The following is a 25,366-nucleotide window of genomic DNA, read 5'->3' on the forward strand; positions in this document are numbered from 1 at the left end:
CAAGCTACCTACACTTTACACAAACCCATTCGACGCACGTTTGCCAGAAGTCGCACCCGAGTGGAAGGCATCGATCATCAATGGCAAGCCGATTTAGCCGATGTCTCTCATTTGGCCAGCTACAATCGTGGCTACAAATATTTGTTTTGTGTCATCGACGTCTTTTCCAAATTTGCCTGGGTCGTGCCCTTGACTTCCAAATCGAGCAGCGAGTTAGTGCGAGCCCTGCAACGGGTGTTGAAACAAAACGGTCGTCATCCTCTTCGATGGCAAACGGACAAAGGCACCGAATTTCTGAACCAAGCTTTCCAAAAAGAATTAAAGAAACGTGACATTCATTTTTTTACCACCGAGAATCCCGAAACCAAAGCCAGCATCGTGGAACGTTTTCAACGCACTTTGAAAGAACGCATGTGGAAATATTTTACGCATCACCACACTCTGAAGTGCATCGACATCTTACCGCACCTGGTGCAAGCGTACAACCAATCTTACCATCGAAGCCTCGGACGTGCCTCGCAAGACGTGACTCCCGACAACGAAGTGTTGGTGTTTGAGCGCCTGTTTGGTACGTCCCCGACGAGGGCTGTCCCCAAGAAAAGTGGAGAGTTGGCCGTAGGAGATTGGGTGCGCATTGGCAAAACCAAACGCACTTTCGACATTGGTTACTTACCTAACTGGACGACCGAATTGTTTCGCATCACTGGACGAGTGCATGGCCGTCATCCTGCCGTCTATAAATTGGAAGACATGAACGGAGAAGTGCTCAAAGGAACGTTTTATTTGCCCGAGTTACAACGTGTCACCAAAAAAGAAGACGACGTGTACGACATCGAAAGCATTCTCGAACGCAGAACCCGTAAAGTGGGCAAACGACGTGTCAAAGAAGTCAAAGTACGTTGGAAAGGATATCCACCCAGTTTTGATTCTTGGATCGACGCTTCGCAAGTCATCGACTATAAAAAGAAGTGACCATCATGCCCTTTCACACAGGAGACGCAGCTACGTCGACCACTCCTCCTTCACCTAGTTCTTCTGTGCACGATTTACAAAAACAACCCTTGTGGGTGTGGTGTGGAGAACGTGTGCCTAAAACGCAAATCGTCTTTTTCTGCCAAATCTTCGTGGCGTATTGTGTCATCGGGGCAGCCATCGCCAATTTGAGTTTGCAACAAGGAGACAAACAATTGTGGACCATTTTATTGAGCAGTTGCATCGGTTACCTGCTTCCTAATCCCTCCCTGAAATTCACCTCGAACGGGAACCCCGGGAACCTTGTGTCCAGTGCCAGTGCCAGTCACCACTTCAATCACAACCAGAACCCCATTTTAGACGGAGACACACCTCTGACGTCCAGTAACCCCTCGGACAGCCACAGAACTCTGGAATTATGAGTCACCAAAACCAATTTTACTTAACCTTACCCAGTGACAGTTCCATGGAGGTGTTTCCCAAGAACACGTTGTGCTGTTACACGGCCAAATTACCTCAAGCCATCCAGTTAGATCATAAAGCCCATTGGGAAGTGGCTTTAGTAGAAATGATTCACCCGACCCAAGTCCTCAATGTCCTTCCCAATCACAATTTTTTTGATGTGGAAGTTCATGACGAGCAAATGCAACAGTGGATGGATAGCAATGTCAAATATGACAAGAAAACCCGTACACAAAAGTACACCACCTATCACTTGTTCATTCCCCCAGGCTATTATTTTAGTGGTCAACATTTGGTCAGCACCATAACCTCCAGGTTTAATGTCTTGTTTCTGAAAGCTTTGGAGCATGTCAACAAAAATGTCACCATCGAGTACCACAAAGCAGCTCGTCGCTTCTTGAGAAATTTGAACGGAGTAAAATCCTGTCCATTTTATTTTGTCCTGAATTGTTTGACACGTTGGGCGGAGATATGGACATGAGAAAGACCATGATCAAGAAAAACGAATTACCCATCGTTTACGACAACGAGTCTTTTAGCAAGTTATTTCGTGCCCCGGTAGAACTGAACCAAGGACTGAATTTGATGTTCGTGTATTCCGATGTGGTGGAGTACAACGTGGTGGGACACACCTCCGTACCGTTACTGCGTGTCATTCCTTTCAAAGTGGATTCTGCCACGAACACTGACGAGGAAGGTGGAAACACTTATCACGTCCACCGCGAATTTGTCCATCCTCACTATTTGCCTGTCAGTAAGTCGTATTTGGACACGGTCAACATTGCTATAAAAGGAGATCTGGGACAAAATATTCCATTCACCAAAGGAAAAGTCACGGTGAAACTCCATTTTCGAAAACGGTTCTCTCACGACTCTTAAGTCATGTATCCAGTGTACCGAGGGGTTGCTCGACAGCGAGGACACGGCTTAGGAGATATGTTAAAATCGGCCTTTCGTTCGGTGACACGCGGATTGCACGCCTTGAAAGATGCGGCACTGACGCAAGGCAAAGAATTTCTCCAAAATGTCATCATCGACAAACAAAACCCTAAAGAAGCCTTCATGAGGGCAGGCAAAAATGTCTTGCTGCAAACGGGCAAAGACATTTTAGGCCAACGAGAAACACCTATAAATGCCCTGCACGCTACCGAGTCAGGCATTCAGCAAGGACAAGGCAGAAAGAGACGACGAAGAAAACACCCTTTCACCAGACTTCAAGCGAGAAAGGCCAAGAAAAGAAGAACCGTTCGAGACTTAGACGTTTTCGATTATTGAGAAAAGAGACAAAAAAATGATGCACCGAGAATCTTGCGCTTGTTCAAAGACGAAACTGGATCTGTTTGCCATGCCCCCCACGATGATGACGATGCAAGAATCCCAGTGGGTGGAATTTCACCCCGTCTCCTCACTGACCGATTCCGCTCCCATCGAGTTTGAAATCAAAGGACAGCCCGAAGATTACATCGATCTGAATAGCAGTTACTTGTACCTGAAAGTCAAAATTCTAGATAAGACTGGAGGTGCTATAGACGATGAAGCAGTAGCTCCCGTCAACAATTTCATGCATTCCTTGTTCAGTGGAGTGGACTTGTATTTGAATAACAAACTGGTCAGTAGCAGCATGGATACTTACCTTTATCGTGCCTACCTGGAAAATCTCTTGACGTACGGAATAGATGCCAAGAACACTCATCTCAATGCCTGTGTGGTATGGGAAGCTGACGAACCTACCAAGTTTGAAATATTGGAAACTGATGAAAAGAAAGACAACAATGATGGATTTGTAGAACGAAGAAAGAGAATCACGGGAGCCGACACAAGTTTAGAACTGATGGATCGTTTGCATTTGGACATGTGGTTGCAAGAAAAGTATTTGCTGAACGGGGTGGATGTCCGCCTGAGACTGAATCGTAGCAGTGCCGCTTTCCATTTGATGGCTGATAGTGACGGTTACAAAACCAAAATCCTAGAAGCCAGATTCTACGTACGCCGTGTGGAAGTGTTACCTAAAGTGGGAAACGACATCAGTCAGACGTTGAGCAGAACGACCGCCAAGTATCCCATACGACGCGTGGAAGTGAAGACCTTCACCATTCCCAAGGGACAGCGATCCATGATCGAAGATCATCTGTTCCAAGGACAGTTACCCAAAAGTTTGATCGTTGGTATCGTCGAGAATACAGCCTTCAACGGAGCTGCCGAAAAAAATCCTTTCTACTTTCAACACTTTGGCGTGTCCAAAATCGAAGTCAGTCGCGATGGCAAGACCTTGTGTACCCGACCTTTCGAACCTGACTTTAAAAAGAAGAATTACTTGAGATCGTACTTGTCCTTGTACGAAGCCACCGGACAGTTAGGAACCAATACCAGTCACGGTATTACGTACGAGGATTATGCAGGAGGCTACGCTTTGTGGGCTTTCGATTTCACTCCAGACCAAGGCAGCGACGAGGGACATTTCCACCCTATAAAATCCAGCCAGATTCGTGTGGAAATTCAGTTTAAAGACCGAGACCCTGATGAAACGGTGAACGTCATCCTGTATGCAGAATTCGATAATACCATAGAAATCAACAGTTTGAGAGAAGTCATCCTAGATTACTAGAAACCATGGAAGACTGTTATCCCTCTTTACCTAGTGGAGAAACTTTTAGTGTTGCTTTGTTGTTAAAAAATGTTAGAGTTGTTGTTGTTTAGTGTTAAGTGATTTTTGAATAAAAAATGTTGTGTTTTGAAAAAATTGTTTGATGTTATATTGTTGGATTATTGTTAAAAGTGTTAGAGTTGTTGTTTAGTGTTAAGTGATTTTTGAATAAAAAATGTTGTGTTTTGAAAAAATGCCTTTGTCTTTTGTTTAGCTATAAGAATGTTGGATTGATGCTCTTTCATTTCTTACTATCCCTCTCATGACACTCACTAAACGTTGCGACTCAAAAACCGTGTGGGGATGTTTTCCTTCACGTCCGCGCTTTGGCTTTAAGAACCGGGTTGTTTCCAGTCTAACCATCCATAGTCGACTCATCCTCCTAAGAAGATGTGCTCCAAACTAGCTAAACTCAACGAAGCCTACGTGAATTTGCATAGGGTCAGACACAGTCTGATACCGAAGCCAGAAGAAATAGAGAATGTGAGAATGTTAAAAATCACTGAAGACCTGATAGAAGAGCTCTTCAGAGAAGAAATGAACAGGGAAAAAGAAGAATGGACAGAGAAGTACAGACTTCAGAGACAGCAGCAACAACAACAACAAGAGCAGCAGCAGCAACCTGAAGCTGACAGAGGCTTTGTCGATTGTCGTATCGACACCAAAGAGTTCTTCTTCTCTTTCCGAAGAAGCAGACCTATCGCCAGAAAGTCTATCCTCAGAGGACATCGCATTCTTAGAAACTAAAAAGAATGCCATAGCAAACAAAAAAAACAGCCCTTTTCAGGGCTACCCAATACTCTAGAAAAGAAATAACAATCGATTTGCCAATGTGTGTAGGTAGAGTAGTGTGAAAATAAACACTAACTCTTTATTGATAGAGAGAGTGTATGTGTTTGTGTGTTTGTGTTGTAAGTGGTTAAGTAAGTTGGTATGGATAGTAGATTAAAATGATGTCTTTTTTTTTTGGTGTTTGAGGTGTAAATTTGGGGTTAGATTGGATTGCTTTGCGTATGTGGATAGTCTATTGAAGTGATTTATAAAAAATTTTAAAATAGTGATGGGTAGCATAAAAAGTGAGTGAATGTTTCTTTTAGGTCCGCGCGTTGTTGTTTTTTGGTCATGATGTAGGTAAGATCAATTTTATGTTTTTAGGGGATGTTTTCCTTCACGTCCGCGCTTTCACTATAAATTGAAACTCGTTCGGCAGTCCAGCTACCCTTGTTGATTGATCAACACCAAAAATGAACACGAGACTGGAGAAACTGTTGGAACTTCATGTGCATCTGGAATATGCCAGGCACATATTAAATGAACTGGCCGCGGAAGCCATTGTGGAGGAGGGAAGGATAAGAGAGGAGGAGGAAAGAAGAAACAAAGAAGAGGAGGAGAGAAGATATAAAGAAGAAGAGGAAAGAAGATACAAAGAGGAGGAGAGAAGATACAAAGAAGAGGAGGAGGAGGAAAAGGAGAGAAGAAGAAGAAATTTCAGAATCCCAGAGAGCGAAAATTGGGATTCTGAAGCGACATATCCTGCCTCTGCTCTCTCCCCCAAAATGGTAAAAAGTAACTGGGGGACAAGATGTGTATGTGGCGCCAGGCCTGGAAGGTACCACCATTAACCAGGTGTCCATGAAGTTCCAAAAAAACCAGCCCTTTTCAGGGCTACCCAATACTCTAGAAAAGAAATAACGATCGATTTGCCAATGTGTGTAGGTAGAGTAGTGTGATTATAAACACTAACTCTTTTTTAAGATAGTGTGAGGGTATGTGTTTGTGTGTTGGTGCTTGTAAGAGCTAAGGTGTGTTTGTGGGAATAGTAGATTATGGGTTTCTTTATTGTTTCTTAGCGTAAGTGAAGAGTATAGTTAGGGTTCTGTAAGCGCTCACGTACGATTGTGTGGATAGTAGATTATGGATTTGTTTATTGTTTCTTAGCGTATGTGTTTGTGTGTTTGTGTTTGTGTGTTTGTGTTTGTGTGTTTGTGTTTGTGTGTTTGTGTTTGTGTTTGTACCCGCTCACGTACGATTGTGTGAATAGTAGATTATGGATTTGTTTATTGTTCTTAGCGTATGTGAAGAGTATAGTTTGGGTTTTGTAAGCGCTCACGTAAGATTGTGTGGATAGTAGATTATGGATTTTGTTTATTGTTTCTTAGCGTATGTGGAGAGTATAGTTTGGGTTTTTATTATATGAAATGAGAAAGTATAGTTTGGGTTTTATTATATGAAATGAAAAAGTAGGGGGATGTTTTCCTTCACGTTCGCGCGTTGTTTGGTCATGATCTAGGTAAGATCAATTTTACGTTTTAGGGGGATGTTTTCCTTCACGTACGCGCTTTAAGTATAAGAACCCACAGTATTCGTCGTTCAAACCATTCTGCAAAGAATAAAAAAAGAAGATGGCTTCTAACCAAATGGACAAAATACAAACATTACAAGACGTTTTAGACAACTTAGGAATGATGGAGCAGATGTTAATAAGACTGGTTGAAGACCATTATTCCTATAGTCCCCATCGTGTAAAGATGGAAATTAATAACTTAAAAAAGGTAAAGGACAAGATTAGTGGTGTCATGAAAGAGATAAAGGAGGAGAAGGAGGATGAAGAGGAAAGAATAAGAATAAGCAAATGGAACGAAAAGATTGAAAAAGAAGAAGAAAATAAGAAGAGGAAGAAAGAAGAGGAGGAAGAGAAGAAGAAGAAAGAAGAGCAGGAGAAAAAGAAAGAGAAGAAGAGAAAGAGTGTTGGAGATAAAATAAGAACTTGGTGGAGAAAAAGAAGAAATTAGAAGCAGAAGAAGAAGAAAACCCAAAGGCCCTTTTCAGGGCCAGCCATATTTCTCGAAAAGAGATAGCCTTTCCATTGCCTACCCTTTTTTTAAATTTAAATTTAAATTTAAATTTAATAAAAAAATCCCATATTCAATTCCCCTTGTCCCTAGACAAACCCAAACTCTATTCCCATGTTAATTTCCCCTTGTCGCTAGACAGACCCACACTATAGTTCCATGTTAAATTCCCCTTGTCGCCAGAGTGACCCACGATTTTTCTCTATTATTCAATTCCCCTTGTCCCTAGACAGACCCAAACTCTATTCCCCATGTTCAATTCCCCTTGTCCCTAGAGTGACCCACGATTTTTTCTCCATGTTCAATTCCCCTTGTCGCCAGAGTGACCCACGATTTTTCTCTATGTTAAATTTCCCTTGTCGCCAGAGTGACCCACGATTTTTCTCCATGTTAAATTTCCATTGTCGCTATAGTGACCCAGGGGTCTCTGTAATGCTAATTCCCATTGTCGCTAGGGTGACCCCATTTACTACTTGTATGACCTGCAGTACGCCTCTGAATACACACAATGTATGCCTTGAAGTACCCCAATGTATGTACAAAATGTATGCCCTGAAGTACTTCACTGAATATACACAAAGTATGCCTTGAAGTACCCCAATGTATGTACAAAATGTATGCCCTGAAGTACTTCACTGAATACACACAAAGTATGCCTTGAAGTACCCCAATATATGTACAAAATGTCTGCCCTGAAGTACTTCACTGAATACACACAAAGTATGCCTTGAAGTACCCCAATGTATGTACAAAATGTATGCCCTGAAGTACTTCACTAAATACACAAAAAGTATGCCTTGAAGTACCCCAATGTATTATGATGATACACACATGTGACCTGAAGTACACCACTGTATATACACAATGTATGCCCTGAAGTATCCAGCTGTATATACACAATGTATGCCCTGAATTACTTCCCTGAATACAGTCAAAGTATGCCTTGAATTACCCTAATGTATATACCCAATGTATGCCCTAAAGTACCTCATTGTATATACACAATGCATGCCCAGAAGTACTTCACTGAATACACACAAAGTATGTCTTGAAGAAATTCAGAGAATACACACAACATATGCCCTGAAGTACCCCACTGAATATACACAATATAAGCCCTGAAGTACTTCACTGACTGCACTCAAAATATGCCTTGAAATACACCACTGCATATGGTATCACGGTACCAATTGTTTTTCCATATACCTCAATGCTAATGTTTTGTGAAATAAATATACTTTCTGTCCTACTTGGGCTTGCATGTCACACACTGTCATATAGAACAATGCTAGACTGTCAATTTGACAATGACATAACCAGGTACTCCATTGCATTTAAGAGAGATAACTCTACTGGAACTATACAGGGGTAAGAGTTAGCTAGTCACAACAAGCACATTTTCAGCCATGTGTACCATATTTTAAAAAAATCATAAAAAATACAACATATGATCTAGACAGAAATTAACACAAACTCACATGTTGCCAAGAGGCTCAACTTTCTTTTAAGCCAAACAGAAAGTACAACTCTTACATAATGCACCAATCACAGCTAGTGTTGTTCTTTAATTCTGAATTCAATGTTCCCTACACCTTAAGCTCCGCCCACCTGGACTTGCGCAATTGGTACCGTTATACCTATAGCAAATCTTAATTTTTCCAATAATCTGTGAAATAGTTCGGGACTGTAAAAGTAACAAATATACTTAGTCTCACTTGTGAAAAACAATTTGATGAGGTACTAAGCTATGTGTTATATGAATGTGTATAGAAATCTCATTGAGCTGTTTGAACTATTGTTTCCATACTTTTGCTTCACTATCAAAATCATCTTTTGAAATAAAATGAATTCTTTCAACTATGAGTTGTATCTTATTCATATCAGCACTTATTGAACTTCACATAGGTGATATGGGATAAATCACATTATGTCATATTATGTAATAACTAGGTCAAAGGTCAATGTACCAAATAGTATGTACCTGTCCTACTTCAAAATGTACAATTCACCTAAAAGAAAGGAATTTATATTTGTTTGGTAGGTGCAGAACTTAACATCAGAGACAGGTGGACATGACCCAATCTTATTATAAAGTATAAGCTTTGACCACTTTACACTATCTGCAGATACAAGAGGTCACTAACCACCAGTCCTCACACAAAGGTCCACCTACCCATCCTCTTTGTAACACAAATAGTAAGCTTTCCTCCTTTGTAATGTGAATAAAATTGTTTCAGTAAGCCAATCAGTCACCAAATATAGTAAATCGCAGCTTCTAAGTGGTTATGTTGGATTGGGGGGTGAAATTAGGGGAATAAAATACAGAAAAATGCCAAATATAAACACTAAGTATAGCACATCAAATGGAGTTAAAAACAGGAGGAAAGTGTTTATCTAAAAGGGAGAGGTAGCTTTTGAGAAAGGAATTAAATGAGGCAAAATCAGCAATGCGAAAAATGAGAAGTGAAAGTTTCATGACCTTACCTTGGACAAATATATGGGGCAGGGCCCAACAGGTCCAAGGACAGCCCAAAGGCAACTGTGCTATAACATCCCTTACATGTACCCAAATTTCAAGAGAAGTTGTGTTCATTTCCATCTAATATAAAAGGGTGAATAATTTAGATAATATAGATACATATAAAGTATATTTCTTCTACATAAGAATTTAATAATAATTGGCATGAGATAGAGAGAAACTTATCTCAGATCCAAGCAGAACATACATGATCAGTTTTTAAGCTTGTAAACTTTACTGTGAGAAATTATTAAATTGCTTCTACTTACATTTGCATCAAGATTGAGGGCTAATATAATACTTCACAACTCTTCTCTTTATTTTCATAACCAGTCACTGAAAATGTGAGATTTTATTTCCTTGAAATGTTATGACTGGTGTAAGGGAGATAACTGAATGACATACATGAGGTGTGGTAACCTCTAATACATTATCCATGTAATTGTGGTAACCTCTAATACATTATCCATGTAATATAGATGAGTTCATCAACAACCTGTATTAACTTCATTGCAATTAAATTATCTCAAAATACATTACTGATAAAGTGAGAACCTAACATTTAGACTCCTATATTTAGTGGAGACCTCAAGAGTAATGTCGTTTTAATTTCTAAGATGACGCAGCTCTTTCATATCACATAGTTCATATTTTCTACAATGCCGGCATGTAGAGTGCAGCCTTCCATAACCATGCAGATATCATCTCATGCCAATTTGCATTCTTGCGATGGGATGCAAAGTTTCAAGAACAGTGTGGATTTGAATGGAATGAATACGCACTGTGTGACTAAAATGGTTATCATTCTGTAATGTTGGACCAAACATGGAAATTCCACAAGAGCAGCTTGACAGAAAGAAATAGGATTAATTGAAAGTCAATAGAAATTATAATTGGGCTTATACAAATGCTGACTTAAGGAAACTGTTCTTGTTTGTTGGTATTCACTGTTTCTTCAACAAAAGGGAATGCAAGAGAACTGAACTAACTACATCAACAATTTCAAAGCAGAAGAGTGTAAAAAAAAAAAAAGGACAATTAGAGCAGGACAATTCAAATCAAAATGGGAAGGAAGGAATTCCATATCCTTAATAAATTACCTAAAAATTACTCATGCCAGAATATCCCACATGGTACAAGTGATCTATGTACTTAGAGTGTTCTCTATCCTGGTTTATGGCATGCCTTACAAGAACAAGATAGCTGTTTTTGTACGCATGATTTTTCATCTTTTGCAGGTAAAATAGCCAATATTTGGCCAAAATCAACTATATTATGTTTACATAACTTATTTTATTGCATGCATTCCAATCTAGGAGGTAACAGCACATACATAAAGGCATCAGGTTTCTATGGATACACTGTGAGGCTATTCTTTCCTTTAGGTATCACGGTACCAATTATTTTTCCATATACCTCAATGCTAATGTTTTGTGAAATAAATATACTTTCTGTCCTACTTGGGCTTGCATGTCACACACTGTCATATAGAACAATGCTAGACTGTCAATTTGACAATGACATAACCAGGTACTCCATTGCATTTAAGAGAGATAACTCTACTGGAACTAGACAGGGGTAAGAGTTAGCTAGTCACAACAAGCACATTTTCAGCCAAGAGGCTCAACTTTCTTTTAAGCCACACAGAAAGTACAACTCTTACATAATGCACCAATCACAGCTAGTGTTGTTCTTTAATTCTGAATGCAATGTTCCCTACACCTTAAGCTCCGCCCACCTGGACTTGCGCAATTGGTACCGTTATACCATATACACACTGTATGACCTGACGTATCTCACTGTATATACACAATCTATGACCTGAAGTACCCCACTGTAAATACACAATGTATGCCCTGAAGTACTTCACTGAATACACACAATGTATGACATGAAGTACTTCACTAAACACACTTAAAGTATACCATGAAATACCCCTATGTATATACACAATATGCGACCTGAAGTACTTCAATGAATACACACAACGTATGCCCTGATGTACTTCACAGAATGCACTCAAAGTATGCCTTTAAGTACCTCACTGTACATACACAATGTATCCCCTGAAGTACTTCACTGAATACATGCAAAGTATATCGTAAAATATTTTACTGAATACACTCAAAGTATCCTTGAAGTACCTCAATGTATGTACAAAATGTATGCCCTGAAGTACTTCACTGTATATACACAATGTATGAACTGAAGTGTCTCACTGTTTATACACAATATATGACCTGAAATACCCCACTGTAAATATGCAATGTATGCCCCAAAGTACTTTACTGAATACACACAAAGTATGTCTTGAAGTACTTCACTGAATACACACAATGTATGACCTGAAGTACTTCGCTGAACACACTTAAAGTATGCCCTGAAGTACTTCACTGAATACACATAATATATGCCCTGAAGTACCCCACTGTATATACACAATGTATGCCCTGAAGTACCCCACTGTATATACACAATGTTTTCCATTTAGTACCTCACTGTATATACACAATGTATGCCCTAAAGTACCCCACCATATAAACACAAAGTACACCCTGAAGAACTTCAGAGAACAGACACAAAGCATGCCTTGAAGTACCCCAATGTAAATACACAATGTATGCACTGAAGTACTTCACAGAATGCATTCAAAGTATGCAGTGAAGTAGCCCAATGAATACACACAAAGTATTCCCTGATGTACCCCTCTGTATACATACAAAGTATGATCTGATGTACTTCCCTGAATACACTAAAAGTATGCCTTTGAATTACCCAAATGTATAAACACAATGTATGCATTGAAGTACTTCATTGAATACACTCAAAGTATGCCTTGAAGTACCCTAATGTATACACACAATGTATGCCCTGAAGTACTTCACTGAACACACTCAAAGTATGTCCTGAAGTACCCCAATTACATACACAATGTATGCCCTGAAGTTCTTCACTGAATACACACACTATATGCCCTGAAGTACTCCCTTGTATATACACAATGTATGCCCTGAAGTACCCCACTGTATATACACAATGTATGACTGGGAGTACCTCACTGAATACACACAATGTAAGCCCCAAAGAACTTCAGTGAATACACACAAAGTATGCCCTGAAGTACTTCACTGAATGCACTCAAAGTATGCCTTGAAGTACCTCACTGTATATACACAATGTATGCCCTGAATAACTTTACTGAATACACACAAAGTATGCCTTGAAATAATTCACTGAATACACACAAAGTATGTCCTGAAATATCCTTCTGTACATACACAATGTATGACCTGAAATATCTCAATGAATACACGCAAAGTATGCCTGAAGTAGCCCACTGTATATACACAACGTATGCCCTCAAGAACTTCACTGAATACACACAAAACATGCCCTGAAGTACCCCACTGTATATACATGATGTATGCCCCAAAGTACTTCACTGAATACAGACAAAGTATGCCGTAAAGTACCCACATGTATATGCACAATTTCTGTTCTCAGGTACCTCACTGTATATACACAATGTATGACCTGACGTACTTTACTGAACACACACAAAGTATGCCCTGAAGTATCCCACTGTATATATACAATGTATGCCCTGAGGTTCTTCCTAGAATACACACAAAGTATGCCTTGAAGTACCCTGCTGTATATACACAATGTACACCCTGAAGTACTTCACTGAACACACACAAAGTATGCCCTGAAGTACCCCACAATGTATGCCCTGAAGTACTGAATGGAATACACTAAAAGTATGCCTTGAAGTGCCCCAATGTATATACACAATTTATGTTCTGAAGTACCGACTATATATACACTATCTATGCCCTGAAGTACCCCACTGTATATACATAATGTATGACCTGAAGTACTTCAATGAGTAACTGCTCCAGTGGCCTAGTGGTTAGAGCATCAGCTCAAATGTAGGTGGTCATGGGTTTGAACCCCAGGTGAGTCATACCAAAGACTTACAAAAACGGTACTAACAGCTGCGCCACTAGGCACTCGGCATTAAGAGGTTAGTGTTATGACTGGTAGGCCTGGTGTCAGGATAATGTGACTAGGTGGGACATCATGCTACATGTCTGCAGCATGATTCCCCAGTGCTTAGAAAGACATCACTATAAACTGCCACAATGCAGACATCACAGAGATATGACTGAAAAATTGTTAAAGCTACATTACAAATCATAATCACATACACACTTCACTGAGTAAACTCAAAGTATGCCTTGAAGTACCCCACTGTATACTCACAATGTATGACCTGAAGTACTTCACTGAATACACTAAACATATGCCTTGAAGTACCCCAATGTAGATACACAATGTATGCCTTAATGTACCCCACTGTATAGACTACAGTGTATGCCCTGAAGTACATCACTGTTACACAATGTATGCCCTGAAGTACTTCACTGAATACACTCAAAGTATGCATTGAAGTACTTCAATGAATACATTCAAAGTATGCCCTGAAGTACCCCACTGAATTAACACAAAGTATGTCTGGAAGTACCCCATTGTATATACACAATTGACCACAGAGTGATGTTGAGTGTAGCTCAGTGATATCAACATGTACTATTGAAATATGATGTGTGTTGCAACAACAATGTCTAAACTTAAGCTAGCATATGACTGTTAAAGAAATTCACATATCTCACTGTTAAAGAAATTTACACATATCACTGATAACAAAATTCACATATCTCTGTGTTAAGGACATTCACATATCTCACTCTTAAAAACATTCATATGTATCACTGTTAAAAAATTCAAATGTATCAATGTTAAAGAGATACACATACCTCACTGTTAAAGAAATGCACATATCGCACTGTTAAAGAAATTTACATATCTCACTATTAAAGAAATTTACATACATCACTGTTAACAATGTCGGTTATCCAAGTTGGCTACCAAAGTGGATTACTTGAAATTGAAATATATCTACCATATTTGAACTTCAGTTGATACCAACTGAAACACATTATGCAAGTTTCATTCAAAAGTTTATGGATACGACTGCAAGTCATATATAAGGATTTCATTTACTAATGCTATCACTGTTATGAACAAGCTGAAAATATCAGAATCATGGAAACAATATATTGAAATACCAGCCTTGTAGGTTCCTTACTCAACACACTCAGCTCAACATTTTCTCCGTCATTCTCTGGCTTTAGTATGTCTGATATACCTGAAGATCAGAGCCACACAGATAATCCCATGCAGGAAAGTCATGTTCAGAATAAAAATGAAAACAATGGTGCAGATGATGATTTGGAGTTATCCAATATGGCTGACATTTATCCAGAATTCCTGAGGGTCAAACATAATAAATACAGTATCACTGTGAATATAGATCCACAAAAGTTTGAGTCTGTAAAACAGATATTGGATTCAGAATCTTGCATGACTTCATGCAGTTCAAGTGTTCAAAATGATATTATCTACAGAACACGAGAGAAAGACACTGTGACAGCTACATTGTATAAAACAACATGTGTCTTACATATACAGGGGCTGAACAGCTTCACATGGTTAGATCATATTATCTGTAAATGTAGACAGGATGAGAATACCAATGCTAAAGGCAGTTATATGCTGACATCTACACCAGTAACTAGATATAGTACCAAAAATGAAACAGCTCCTAAAATCTTTGACCTAAATGACTCAGGCAATAAAGTTAACACCCCTCCAGAGTGTCAGGCAATTACATGCTCCATAAATCATGACCACAGCAGTGATGGCTTAAACTGTAATGATTTCTTCATGTGTACATCAAAAAACAATTTGGAACTTGGAGGCCCAAATTGAAGAATAAAAACTACATTTACATGCTATTAAGTCAGCACAGGGAAGGGTTAATGAGCAAGTAACCTCATGTGAAACAGCAATTCAGACAGACTCCCAAATATCAACAGTATCAGATGCTCAGACACAAACAATCACAGTACCAGCCAAAAGGAAATGTAAAATGACCATGCAAATAAAAACTGATACCCAAAGTAATCCTGCATTGCAAACAACAGTACCCCCCTCTCAGTCGTGTGCCACACCTACAACAGTAATAAGTGTACACCCATGGCCCTCAGCTCAGACAAGTCTGTTGCCTTCATCAACAACTGCATTTCCCATGCTCAGACAAATGTGTCAAATCAACTCACACAACTGAAACACCAATTTCAGCACCCCATCCTCCAAGATCTGGGTCTGAAATACAATCCAGAGTAGAACACATGACATCACAAACCAGAAAAGATAGGACTCTAATAATTGGCTCCTCAATATTGAAAAGTGTAATACTAAGGAGACATTTTAAAACAGATGTACAGACTCTACGAGGTGCAAAATTCAACAACGTCACGGACAGAATAATGAACAGTGACCTAACCAAATACAGCCAAATTATTATTTTAGTAGGTGGAAATGATGCCTGTGAGGGAAGGTCACTAAGTCAAATCAGAACAGATTTTGAAAGTTTACTGTATGCTGCTAGGTACTGTAGCCCAAATACATGTAAAATAACGGTATGAGGACTACCTCCTTGTGTGGACACCAAGGCCAAAGAAATCAATGATCTGATAATTGACCTGTGTGAAGACTTCAACCTACAGTACATTCCACAATACATGTCTTTCTTTCTTCAGAACCAGGATGTCAACCTAAGCCTCTGCCACCGAGACAAAATTCATTTAAGCAGAAATGGAACCTCTCAACTACTGAGAAATATTAACATGTATGCCCCAATTTTAAGGCGCTATACTGAAGAGTACTGTCTCTACTGTGGAGAAACTGGGCACGTGACATAGGTATGTCATCATAGCAAACAGACTGAGTGCTTCAGATGCCATAAATATGGACACAAACAAAGACTTTGTCCATCAAACTAGGAAGCTGGCAAAGAGGAGAATGCCAATGCTACATTTCCAACAAATCTAAATGTACATAGTGAGACTCTTGACTCTAACTATTCAGTGGACACTATTCGTGGATGCAAATGTAAATGGATTTCCAGGGTTTGTATGTGACTTTGAAGATCCTAATATATATGAACATTTAAATATAGAAATATGATGTAAGAATGATAAAAGTAGTATGGAGACAATCTCAGTGAGTACCCCATTGTATAATGACATACATATAATTGATACGAAACTAAATACAAAAGGTTTTAACATAGGTCACTTAAATGTACCAGGTATAGTGGGAAAAATAGACTAGATTAAGTTAATGTTGTCTTCCAAGGAAAATAATATACATGTTTTAGGACTCACTGAAACCAAATTAAATGCTAACCAAAATGATGATCTATTTCACTGTCAAGGCTACAATAAACCATTACGTAGAGACAGAGAGACAGCGGGGGGGGGGGGGGTCATGTTGTATTCATTAGGGAAGATGTAAATATAGAAAGGCGACTTGACTTGGAGTCACATGAAATTGAGAGTATCTGGGTAGAACTTTTTCAAAATAATGCAAAATCATAGTTGGTTTCATTTATAGGCCACATTCCTCCAAAGCAATTTGGAATGATAACTTCTTGAAACAAATGGAAAATGTTCTAGCACAGGAGAAAGAAACATACTCAGCAGAGGAGGCGAAGAGACCAATAGTCGAGAAACGTCCAAATGTCGAAAATAAACCTTCCTACAAATGATCGAAGAAAAGAAAAGCGTCGACACTTTACTGAGAGAGTCTCTATGGAATTTTTCTCCGTTGTCGTTGGTGATTTTTTTCCAGTTTATTATGCACGTTGTTTACGCAATTACGTCTTCGCGAGGTCCCGCCCCCTCTGCTGCTATATGAATTTCTCCAAATATTTTGTCAAGTCCAATACGATATCTTGTTCAGGATCGTGCAAATTTATTGCTATAAATCCATGCGGAGTAGCTTGCGCTCGTGAAAAGAAATTTCTGAATTTAAGTATATCCATGTCACCGCTGCACCAAGTTTGATGAATATTTCGCAACGTATGTGTATCAACTCCATTAAACACAACTGAAATATTACAGTTATCTCTAATCACTTTTGGTATTTGTGTGTATTGTTGAGTAACATAAATGACATCAGTGTTTTTATGTCTACCTCGAGAAAAAATCCTAGCTGGATTTGATTGTTTGTCCAGCATCACATCATCATATACAACTAAATTATTAATAAATCCGTCTATGGAATCTACTGATGGTGCTTCATCAATATCGGTTATAAACTCGATTACATCGTTATCTTTATCTATTTGCGCGTTTTCATTAAAATCCTTGAGCACATCATAACATCGTTGATCATCAACTGACGGGACTACCAAATACAATTTATCCCACTTTAACCATCTCATTATAAGATTACGTAACAACTGTGTCTTTCCACTTCCAGATGGTCCTATTATTATCATTTTGATGGAATTTGGTAACGTAGGATGGTGCTTGACAGGTTCTCGTTTTCTTGTCGCTGAGAAATCAATTATATCCATGCTGTATAAAATATCTATGGATTTATATTGTGTGAAGTACAGGACGCGTACCCCGACGGATACACTAACAACTATTACCACAAAAATAATAGATCAGCGATTACGGATAAGTGTACGCGGTGTGGTACAAAGAAATTTAAATTTATCTCCACGCAGTCAGGTGAAACACCAAAGCAAAAGCCAAAACCAAAGTCAAAGCCAAAGTCAGGTAAAAATAAAAAAAAGCAACGCGGAGTTGATATTGTAGCAAAATTAACAAAGTTACCGGGAACTCCGTGGCTAAATACCCAGGAGAAAAACACCTACCAGGATATAATTATTGCGGTCCTGGTACTTGACTCGATATCAGGCTTGATAATCAGGATCAACCAAAACCAGGCGAGGAACCAATAAACGCTCTTGATAAAGCATGTCATGCTTATGATGTTGCTTATAAAAGCAATGATCTACAACATAGGCATATTGCAGATGTGAAATTAATTCATGCGCTAAATTCTATAAAAAATAAAAATATCAAAGAATCACTAGCTAATTGGTTAGTTACTAATTAGTAAATTAGCGCTAGGGGCTGGTAATATGTAAAATGGAATCGATTTATTATTCCCCAATTGGATACTGGAAAGGTAAAGCAGCAATTAGTAAACTTGCTGATGCAGCAGCGGTTAAACATTATACTGCTAAAACGTGATTATCCAAACAGGCAATATGGCAAATTTACCTACCACCACCGAAACAAATTCATTACGCGTATTTCGATATTAGTGTTTCTAATGAAGTTCATCAAGCTGATATTCTGTTTTTACCTCATGATACCGTTAAAATTGGTCGACGTCAAATAACATACAAGTATGCACTAACCGTTGTTGATGTTGCAAGTAGATATAAGGATGCAGAACCGCTATCAACGAAAACAGCATCTGAAGTAGCCGATGCGTTTAAACGAATTTATCAACGAGGTGGTCTACGATGGCCACAGCTGCTACAGGTTGATCCTGGTAATGAATTTCTTGGTCCAGGATCATCGTTAATGAAACAACTTAATGTCAAAATACGACGAGGACATACTGCAATTCATCGTGATAAGGCAATTATTGAACGATTTAATCGAAGACTTGCTGAGCGGTTATTTGGATATCAATACGCGAAGGAATTTATTCAGGATACGAGATCCCGTGAATGGGTTGCAAGATTACCAAGTGTGATAGCCGCGTTAAATAATGAGATTACTCGAACGACCAACATGAAACCTATTAATGCAATTACAAAAAAACATATATCCGTACAACAACGTGATCTTTCAGCACAGCCAATATTAGGTAATATCACTGTAAGGTATTTATATGAGGTGGTAAAAATAGAGCGACTGATCCTATTTGGAGTATTACCACACATAAGATATCCACCGTGACAAGATCCTCAGGTAGACCTGCAATCTACAGACTGGATTCAACTGCTCCTCAACGTGGATTTGTACGAGAACAGTTACAAGTAATTTCCGATAACACACAATTACCACCCAAATCACTTAACTAGCGCCACGACGTCGGTTACATTCAAGACAGGTCAACATGATATTTTCTCGTGTATGACCAAGATTGTTATTTTTTCTTTCTACGGTAGATTGTCTTGGATCATTTTTCAGATACCGCCATAACATTATACAATTACAACTTGCACAATGATTATTCTGTTGTTGTTTCGCATTGTTTTTGTCACCTTGTTTATAACCAGATATTTTTTTTCTTATTATATCATTGTTAATATCATCATTAGTCACTGACGAGTCCATGATGATTCGTCTCAATTGAGATGTTTTTCTAACTCGACACACTGCAAGATATATTAAGTTCGACCATTCGATACGATCATCAACGATCCAAACAACTGTATCAGTAATAGTTAATCCCCCAGATGAATGAATCGTCATCGCGTATCCAAGTGTCCACGGGGATTTATAAGCACATAGAGCATTTTCAACAACATCAACATCAACTGCAACAACATCGTTCAACACAAGATTCTGTTTCCTTGACTCGGTCTGTCCTGGTATATCAACGTCAATATTTTGCCGTCGCGTATCTGCTGGTCGATAACATAACGGAACTGGCAACGTTGGAAACTTTTCTCGTTGTAACTGAAACAACTCCCGTTGAAGTGTATCACGAACTATCTTTCTACTTGCAACTATCAAATCGTTTGGTCTCCACGCGTGCAAAAAGTCTTTCATGGGTGTTTCTGAAATTATCTCGCGCATTACCTCACAATGAATTTTATTCGGTTGTAGTCTGATTAATTTTTTAAATGCCTTTAATTCTGCATCAAGTGCTCTATGATCATCAGCCACTTCTTCGAAGTGGTCAACGAAATTTTTCAGCCAATCATGTGGAGATGGTCCAACTACGGGTGGTGGTTGACCGTGATCGAAACAAATTATCTCAGCAGTATTTCTTGTTAATAACCAATCAAGAAACATTTTTAATGTTTCTAGCGGTACAGTGCATATTTCATCCCATATTATGATCCTTGGAATATATTTTTCTCCCATCCTTAAAGATGTCCATGTATCACCCTTCCATCAGAAGAAGCTGTGATAAGTACATGATTGTACTCTTCGTTGTTTCATTTCTCGCGACTGTCTATGTGTTGGTGTTAGCACAATAATATCTGAACTCTGAAATAGTTCGATAGCTCGAGTGGTTTTACCAGAACCTCCAGGTCCGCTTAGATAAACTGTTTTATTTCTGGTTATTGGATCGTATACTGATGGTGCAGAAGATATCTGATTATTTCTGCCTGATTGTATCACGTAAATATCTTTAACCGCAACATCAGCGGATTCGGAATAATCGAGCATATATTCCTATTTTATTCTCCACGAATCCCACGATGCACAAGTGCCTATATTAAATTTTCTAACAGTATTGAATATTTTTTACTTATATAAAACGAATCAGTAGCAACTCTGACAGCGAGTGTAGAAACTTTATTTATCATCGATAATAGGTTTATTGAAACGTACGCGAGCATTGAAGATCTTAAATGAGTATACTGCGGTAACTCACCGTCCATATAACTTACAATTGTACCTAATTTAGTTCCATTTGACAACAAAGTTATTTCGCGACTTATAAACGTATTTCTGTTCGTTGTATTAGCGATTATAAAAGCTAACTCAGCATCATCCATAATCAATCTTGTACAATGTCGTCTGTGATCATACGCTCCTCCTTGGGTAAACTTGCCGATTATTTTTCTACCAAGATCTTTTGTAACTTTATTCTCGTAATCGGTTATATCGGGATTTTCATCCGAATACCCCTTTTGTTGTGGTAACCAAACTTTGGTTTGTTTCCGGTATGATATAATTGCTTCTCTTACAATCAACCGTGTTAACATCGCACAATCGAGCATATACCGTAACAGTACTATTGGTGCCCACATTTTTTCTGAAAAATGTTTTCCAAACCAAGCATAACAAATTGGATGAAGTCCTTTAGACATTTCGAATAACTCGATACAAGCGAATCCAGTTAGGTCAAAATCCGGTAATGGTCCATTTATCGATACTCGTGTCATCTCGTGCGTCGGATGACCGAATCGCTCAAAGTACACAGAACAATCTCCGTATCCAAGAAAACTTCCGGGATAACACGCGACCATATCAACTGAAATAACATCTTTATGATCGTATTTAGTATTCCATAGTCCACCGTGTCCATATTCGACGCAACTCAGTATTATGTCATTGAGAAAATCAGACCAAGTTGGCTTCCACGAATTTTTCTTTCTAGCAAAATGAGCCGCAACTGACGGAACAGTAAAACAATTGCTCAATAGTTCGTCAGTATCATCAGTATATCGCAGTGCAAGATTTTTCATTTTCTCGTGAAGAAGATCTGTTCGATAAATAACGCCATTTGGTTTTACAAACTGTTCAGATTTATTCTTTTTTTCCATGCATGATTCGTCGCTAAAACTCTGAAATAACCATACTGACACAGGATCGATTTTACTTATTTCGTTAACAAAGTCAAACATATCTCCGCGATAGTATTTAACAGTTCGATCTCGTGGAAACACTGTTACTGCCTTAGTCCACGCGTGTGCGTTATAATCAATAATTTCAATCGAAGTTCCTTTTGATTTATATTTTGATTCATACAAAATCTCTCCTCTATCGTCACTACGGTTATTGGAAATTTTAATCTTTTTCCTAACCCAGCGACATCTTTGATAGACGCCCCAGTATCTTTAACCATTGCTCCCCACGTGTTTATTAGTTTACGTCTTTTATCCGTTAGACCGTTTCCACGGGCCGCATTTATAAAATGTTCTGTTACTCGTTCAGCTACACAGTTTATTTTTGAAAATTTCATCGGCGCCAGTTTATCAACGCTGGTTTTTTAATTTATCACATAGATTTCATAAATAACCGCGGTCACAGGATATGCTCGTTCATAATACGGTTTGTCAATAACTGTCAATAGACCTGGTTTGGAATCTTTACTTAGTACGACAGTTTTTTTATTAGCATGAATAGGATCATATTTGTCACGGATAATCCAATCATCAGTTTCTGTCAACACGACAAATTTTATCTGACAAGATACTTTCGATTATCAAGGTATTTAATGATGGTTGTCGCTCGTTTGTCATTCATCGTAGTGTCGATGATATCTTTGTTGCGTATAATCTTGAACGTTGACCAGACATGAGATGAACCATCTGCGTGAAATTCTTTCTTGGCGTCGTGAATTTTATCAATCAAACTTTTATTTTTCGGATCAATCAGATCTTGCATCGGTAGGTCAGGAGATATTCTGTCGATATTAAATTTATCTCCGCTCAGGGACTTTATTCGGGATAATCTATCGAATTCGTTCATGTCATATTTCAGACAAGTATTTAAATAAAAAATATTATATATACAATGTATCAATCCAAATGGCTCATGGTGGGTTCATTGACTCTTTGTAATAAATCCTGTAAAAAGGAATTCTGCGGACAACACATGCAGTGCGTTCACCGTGGAATCTTAGGACCAATACCATGTCTGCGATGTGGTGCTGGAGTACGAGAAAAAAAAAAACACAGTTGTGTGCGTGTTGTGGTGGTAAACGATACGGAGAGCTTAAAAGTTATTATGACAAAAACAATAACGACCCTGACAGAGTCAATAACAACGCTATAAAATCCGTGGAGGATTATCTAACGAAGTTTCAGACAAATTATGATTTAAACAAATAATACTATTGCATAATGGAGCAAAATAAATGTATTCCACATCCTATAATAACAAACTACGAATCAAATATTGATGGTATGATCAGAAAATGTAGATTGAAAAAAAAAACAGTTGGTTTTGTTACTAATACTGGTTATCTCTTGTTTGGTGCTGGGAAGAAAAATTATCTCTGTCATCGCTTCATATACAAGTGTCACAATGGGATGACCAAAGACGGTCTTGTAATCGATCATATTGACGGGAATCCTCAAAGCAATAATTTTTCGAATCTGAGGGTAGTCACGTAAAGTCAGAATTGTAGACTTGGAAACACCGGTTGTAATGATAAGAATGCCAAAGCAGTCTTATATATAAATACAAAAACCGGTGAAGAGAGAGTATTTCAATCGATGTATGCAGCTGGCAAATATTTTGATATTGAAAGGTTTTCAATATATTCTGTCGCAAAAATATAACCAAATCCACTCTTTCCAAGAAATATAAACAGAAAATCATGTTCCAATATTGTTAATGAGATCAATTATCATCATTATCAATTAATTACCTTAAATTATATTTATTAATTATTATTTTAATTATTTATCCTTTTTGGCAAAAAGCCTCACTTTTATACTACGTATTTTTTTTTTTACTTATGCGAAAGGGAGATAATTCTCTCAATATAGCTTTCTTCGTAGATTTCTGATTGTTATGGTAGTAATTAGTCAATTAATCATCTACGTCGTAATTAGTATCAATAATTATACCAAAGAAAGATATTTATGGTTTCTAACTTACAAAATAGAAAAATAAACGTATTTTACATCGTACGATACAGCGGAGTTATTTTTAGATCTGTTACGAGAAATCGAGGCAAAACACGAAATTTTAATACAGATGTTTACAATCTGTTCAGAAATACATAAATATTTAAACCGATCTGTAGGTGGTAAAACGTTTGATGGTGCAGTGGTAGTATGTAAATATATTTTATTAAGGCAGAACACGCTGTTAGTGCAAGATATTTACAATCTGTTATGAGAAATCAAGGCAGAACACGCTGCTCATTTACATATTTACAATATATTCAGAAACCGCTGTTTTATTATATCCATACAGAAATATTTACAATATATTGAGAAACCGCTGTTTTATTATATCCATACTAAAATATACATAATCTATTTAGAAACCGATCTGTAGCTATATAATAACTTCTGAAACAAATATTGTTAGATAATTCGATAGCTCAGTTGATAACGTATCTGACCGTGATACTCATGGCCACAGGATCGAATCCCATGACTGACAACTGTCGGTGCCTTACGCTTATTAGCAAATTTTATAATTAAATTGGGGCCCCGCCAGCCCACTCCGCTCAACAGAACACCTCCAACCACACGTCACTGGTGGTTGATACATGTTTTGTATCACCCACGGGCTGATTATTGGGGGTGGATGTTCTGTTGAGCGTAGAAAATGGCCCCAGATATGCTTGTGCCGTCCTTAATTAAGATTTCATTCATTGTATAAATTTCATTCATTCATTGTATTGTGTGCCCGTTGAACTTGGTCGAATGCGGTGGTAAGCTACGAATTCTGGGTCGTAAATATGTAAATACTATATGTTGTGCCGTCCATAATTAAGATTTCATTCATTGTATATATTTCATGTCATTCATTGTATCGTGTGCCCGTTGAACTTGGTAGAATGCGGTGGCAAGCTACGAGTTCTGGGTCGTAAATATGAAATACTATATGTTGTGCTGTCCTTAATTAAGATTTCATTCATTGTATATATTTCATGTCATTTATTGTATTGTGTGTCCGTTGAACTTGGTAGAATACGGGGGCAAGCTACGAGTTCTGGGTCGTAAATATGTAAATACTATATGTTGTGCTGTCCTTGAAACATCCTCATGAACTCGCTAGAACACTCGACTATGGGTTTGAGGATATATTTTTTTCTATATATATATATATATATATATATATATATATATATATATATATATATATATATATATATATATATATATATATATATATATATATACACACACACACACACATATATATATATATATATATATATATATATATATATATATATATATATATATATATATATATATATATATATATATATATATATATATATATATATATATATATAATTAACCATGAAAATATCAATGATGTA

General features: G+C 37.9%; 1 protein-coding gene and 1 long non-coding RNA gene across 2 annotated transcripts in view; one reads left to right on the forward strand and one right to left on the reverse strand.

Moving 5' to 3' along the window:
- Positions 1–25,366, reverse strand: part of LOC149783819 (uncharacterized) — a 233,072-nt gene that overhangs the window by 22,170 nt on the left and 185,536 nt on the right. The window lies entirely within an intron of this gene.
- On the forward strand, positions 6,335–7,007 carry LOC149783820 (uncharacterized). Its single transcript, XM_089933170.1, has one exon. The coding sequence runs from the start codon at positions 6,481–6,483 to the stop codon at positions 6,868–6,870; it is 390 nt and encodes a 129-aa protein (XP_089789296.1). The 5' UTR covers positions 6,335–6,480; the 3' UTR covers positions 6,871–7,007.

The sequence above is a fragment of the Sinohyriopsis cumingii genome, chromosome 14 (assembly GCF_028554795.1).
Source record: "Sinohyriopsis cumingii isolate HCF-2022 chromosome 14, ASM2855479v2, whole genome shotgun sequence".
NCBI classification, from domain to species: Eukaryota; Metazoa; Mollusca; class Bivalvia; order Unionida; family Unionidae; genus Sinohyriopsis; species Sinohyriopsis cumingii.

What these genes read in the sequence shown, in the direction of transcription:
- LOC149783820 (XM_089933170.1), top strand. Translation starts at nt 6,481, where the DNA reads ATGGCTTCTAACCAAATGGACAAAATACAAACATTACAAGACGTTTTA.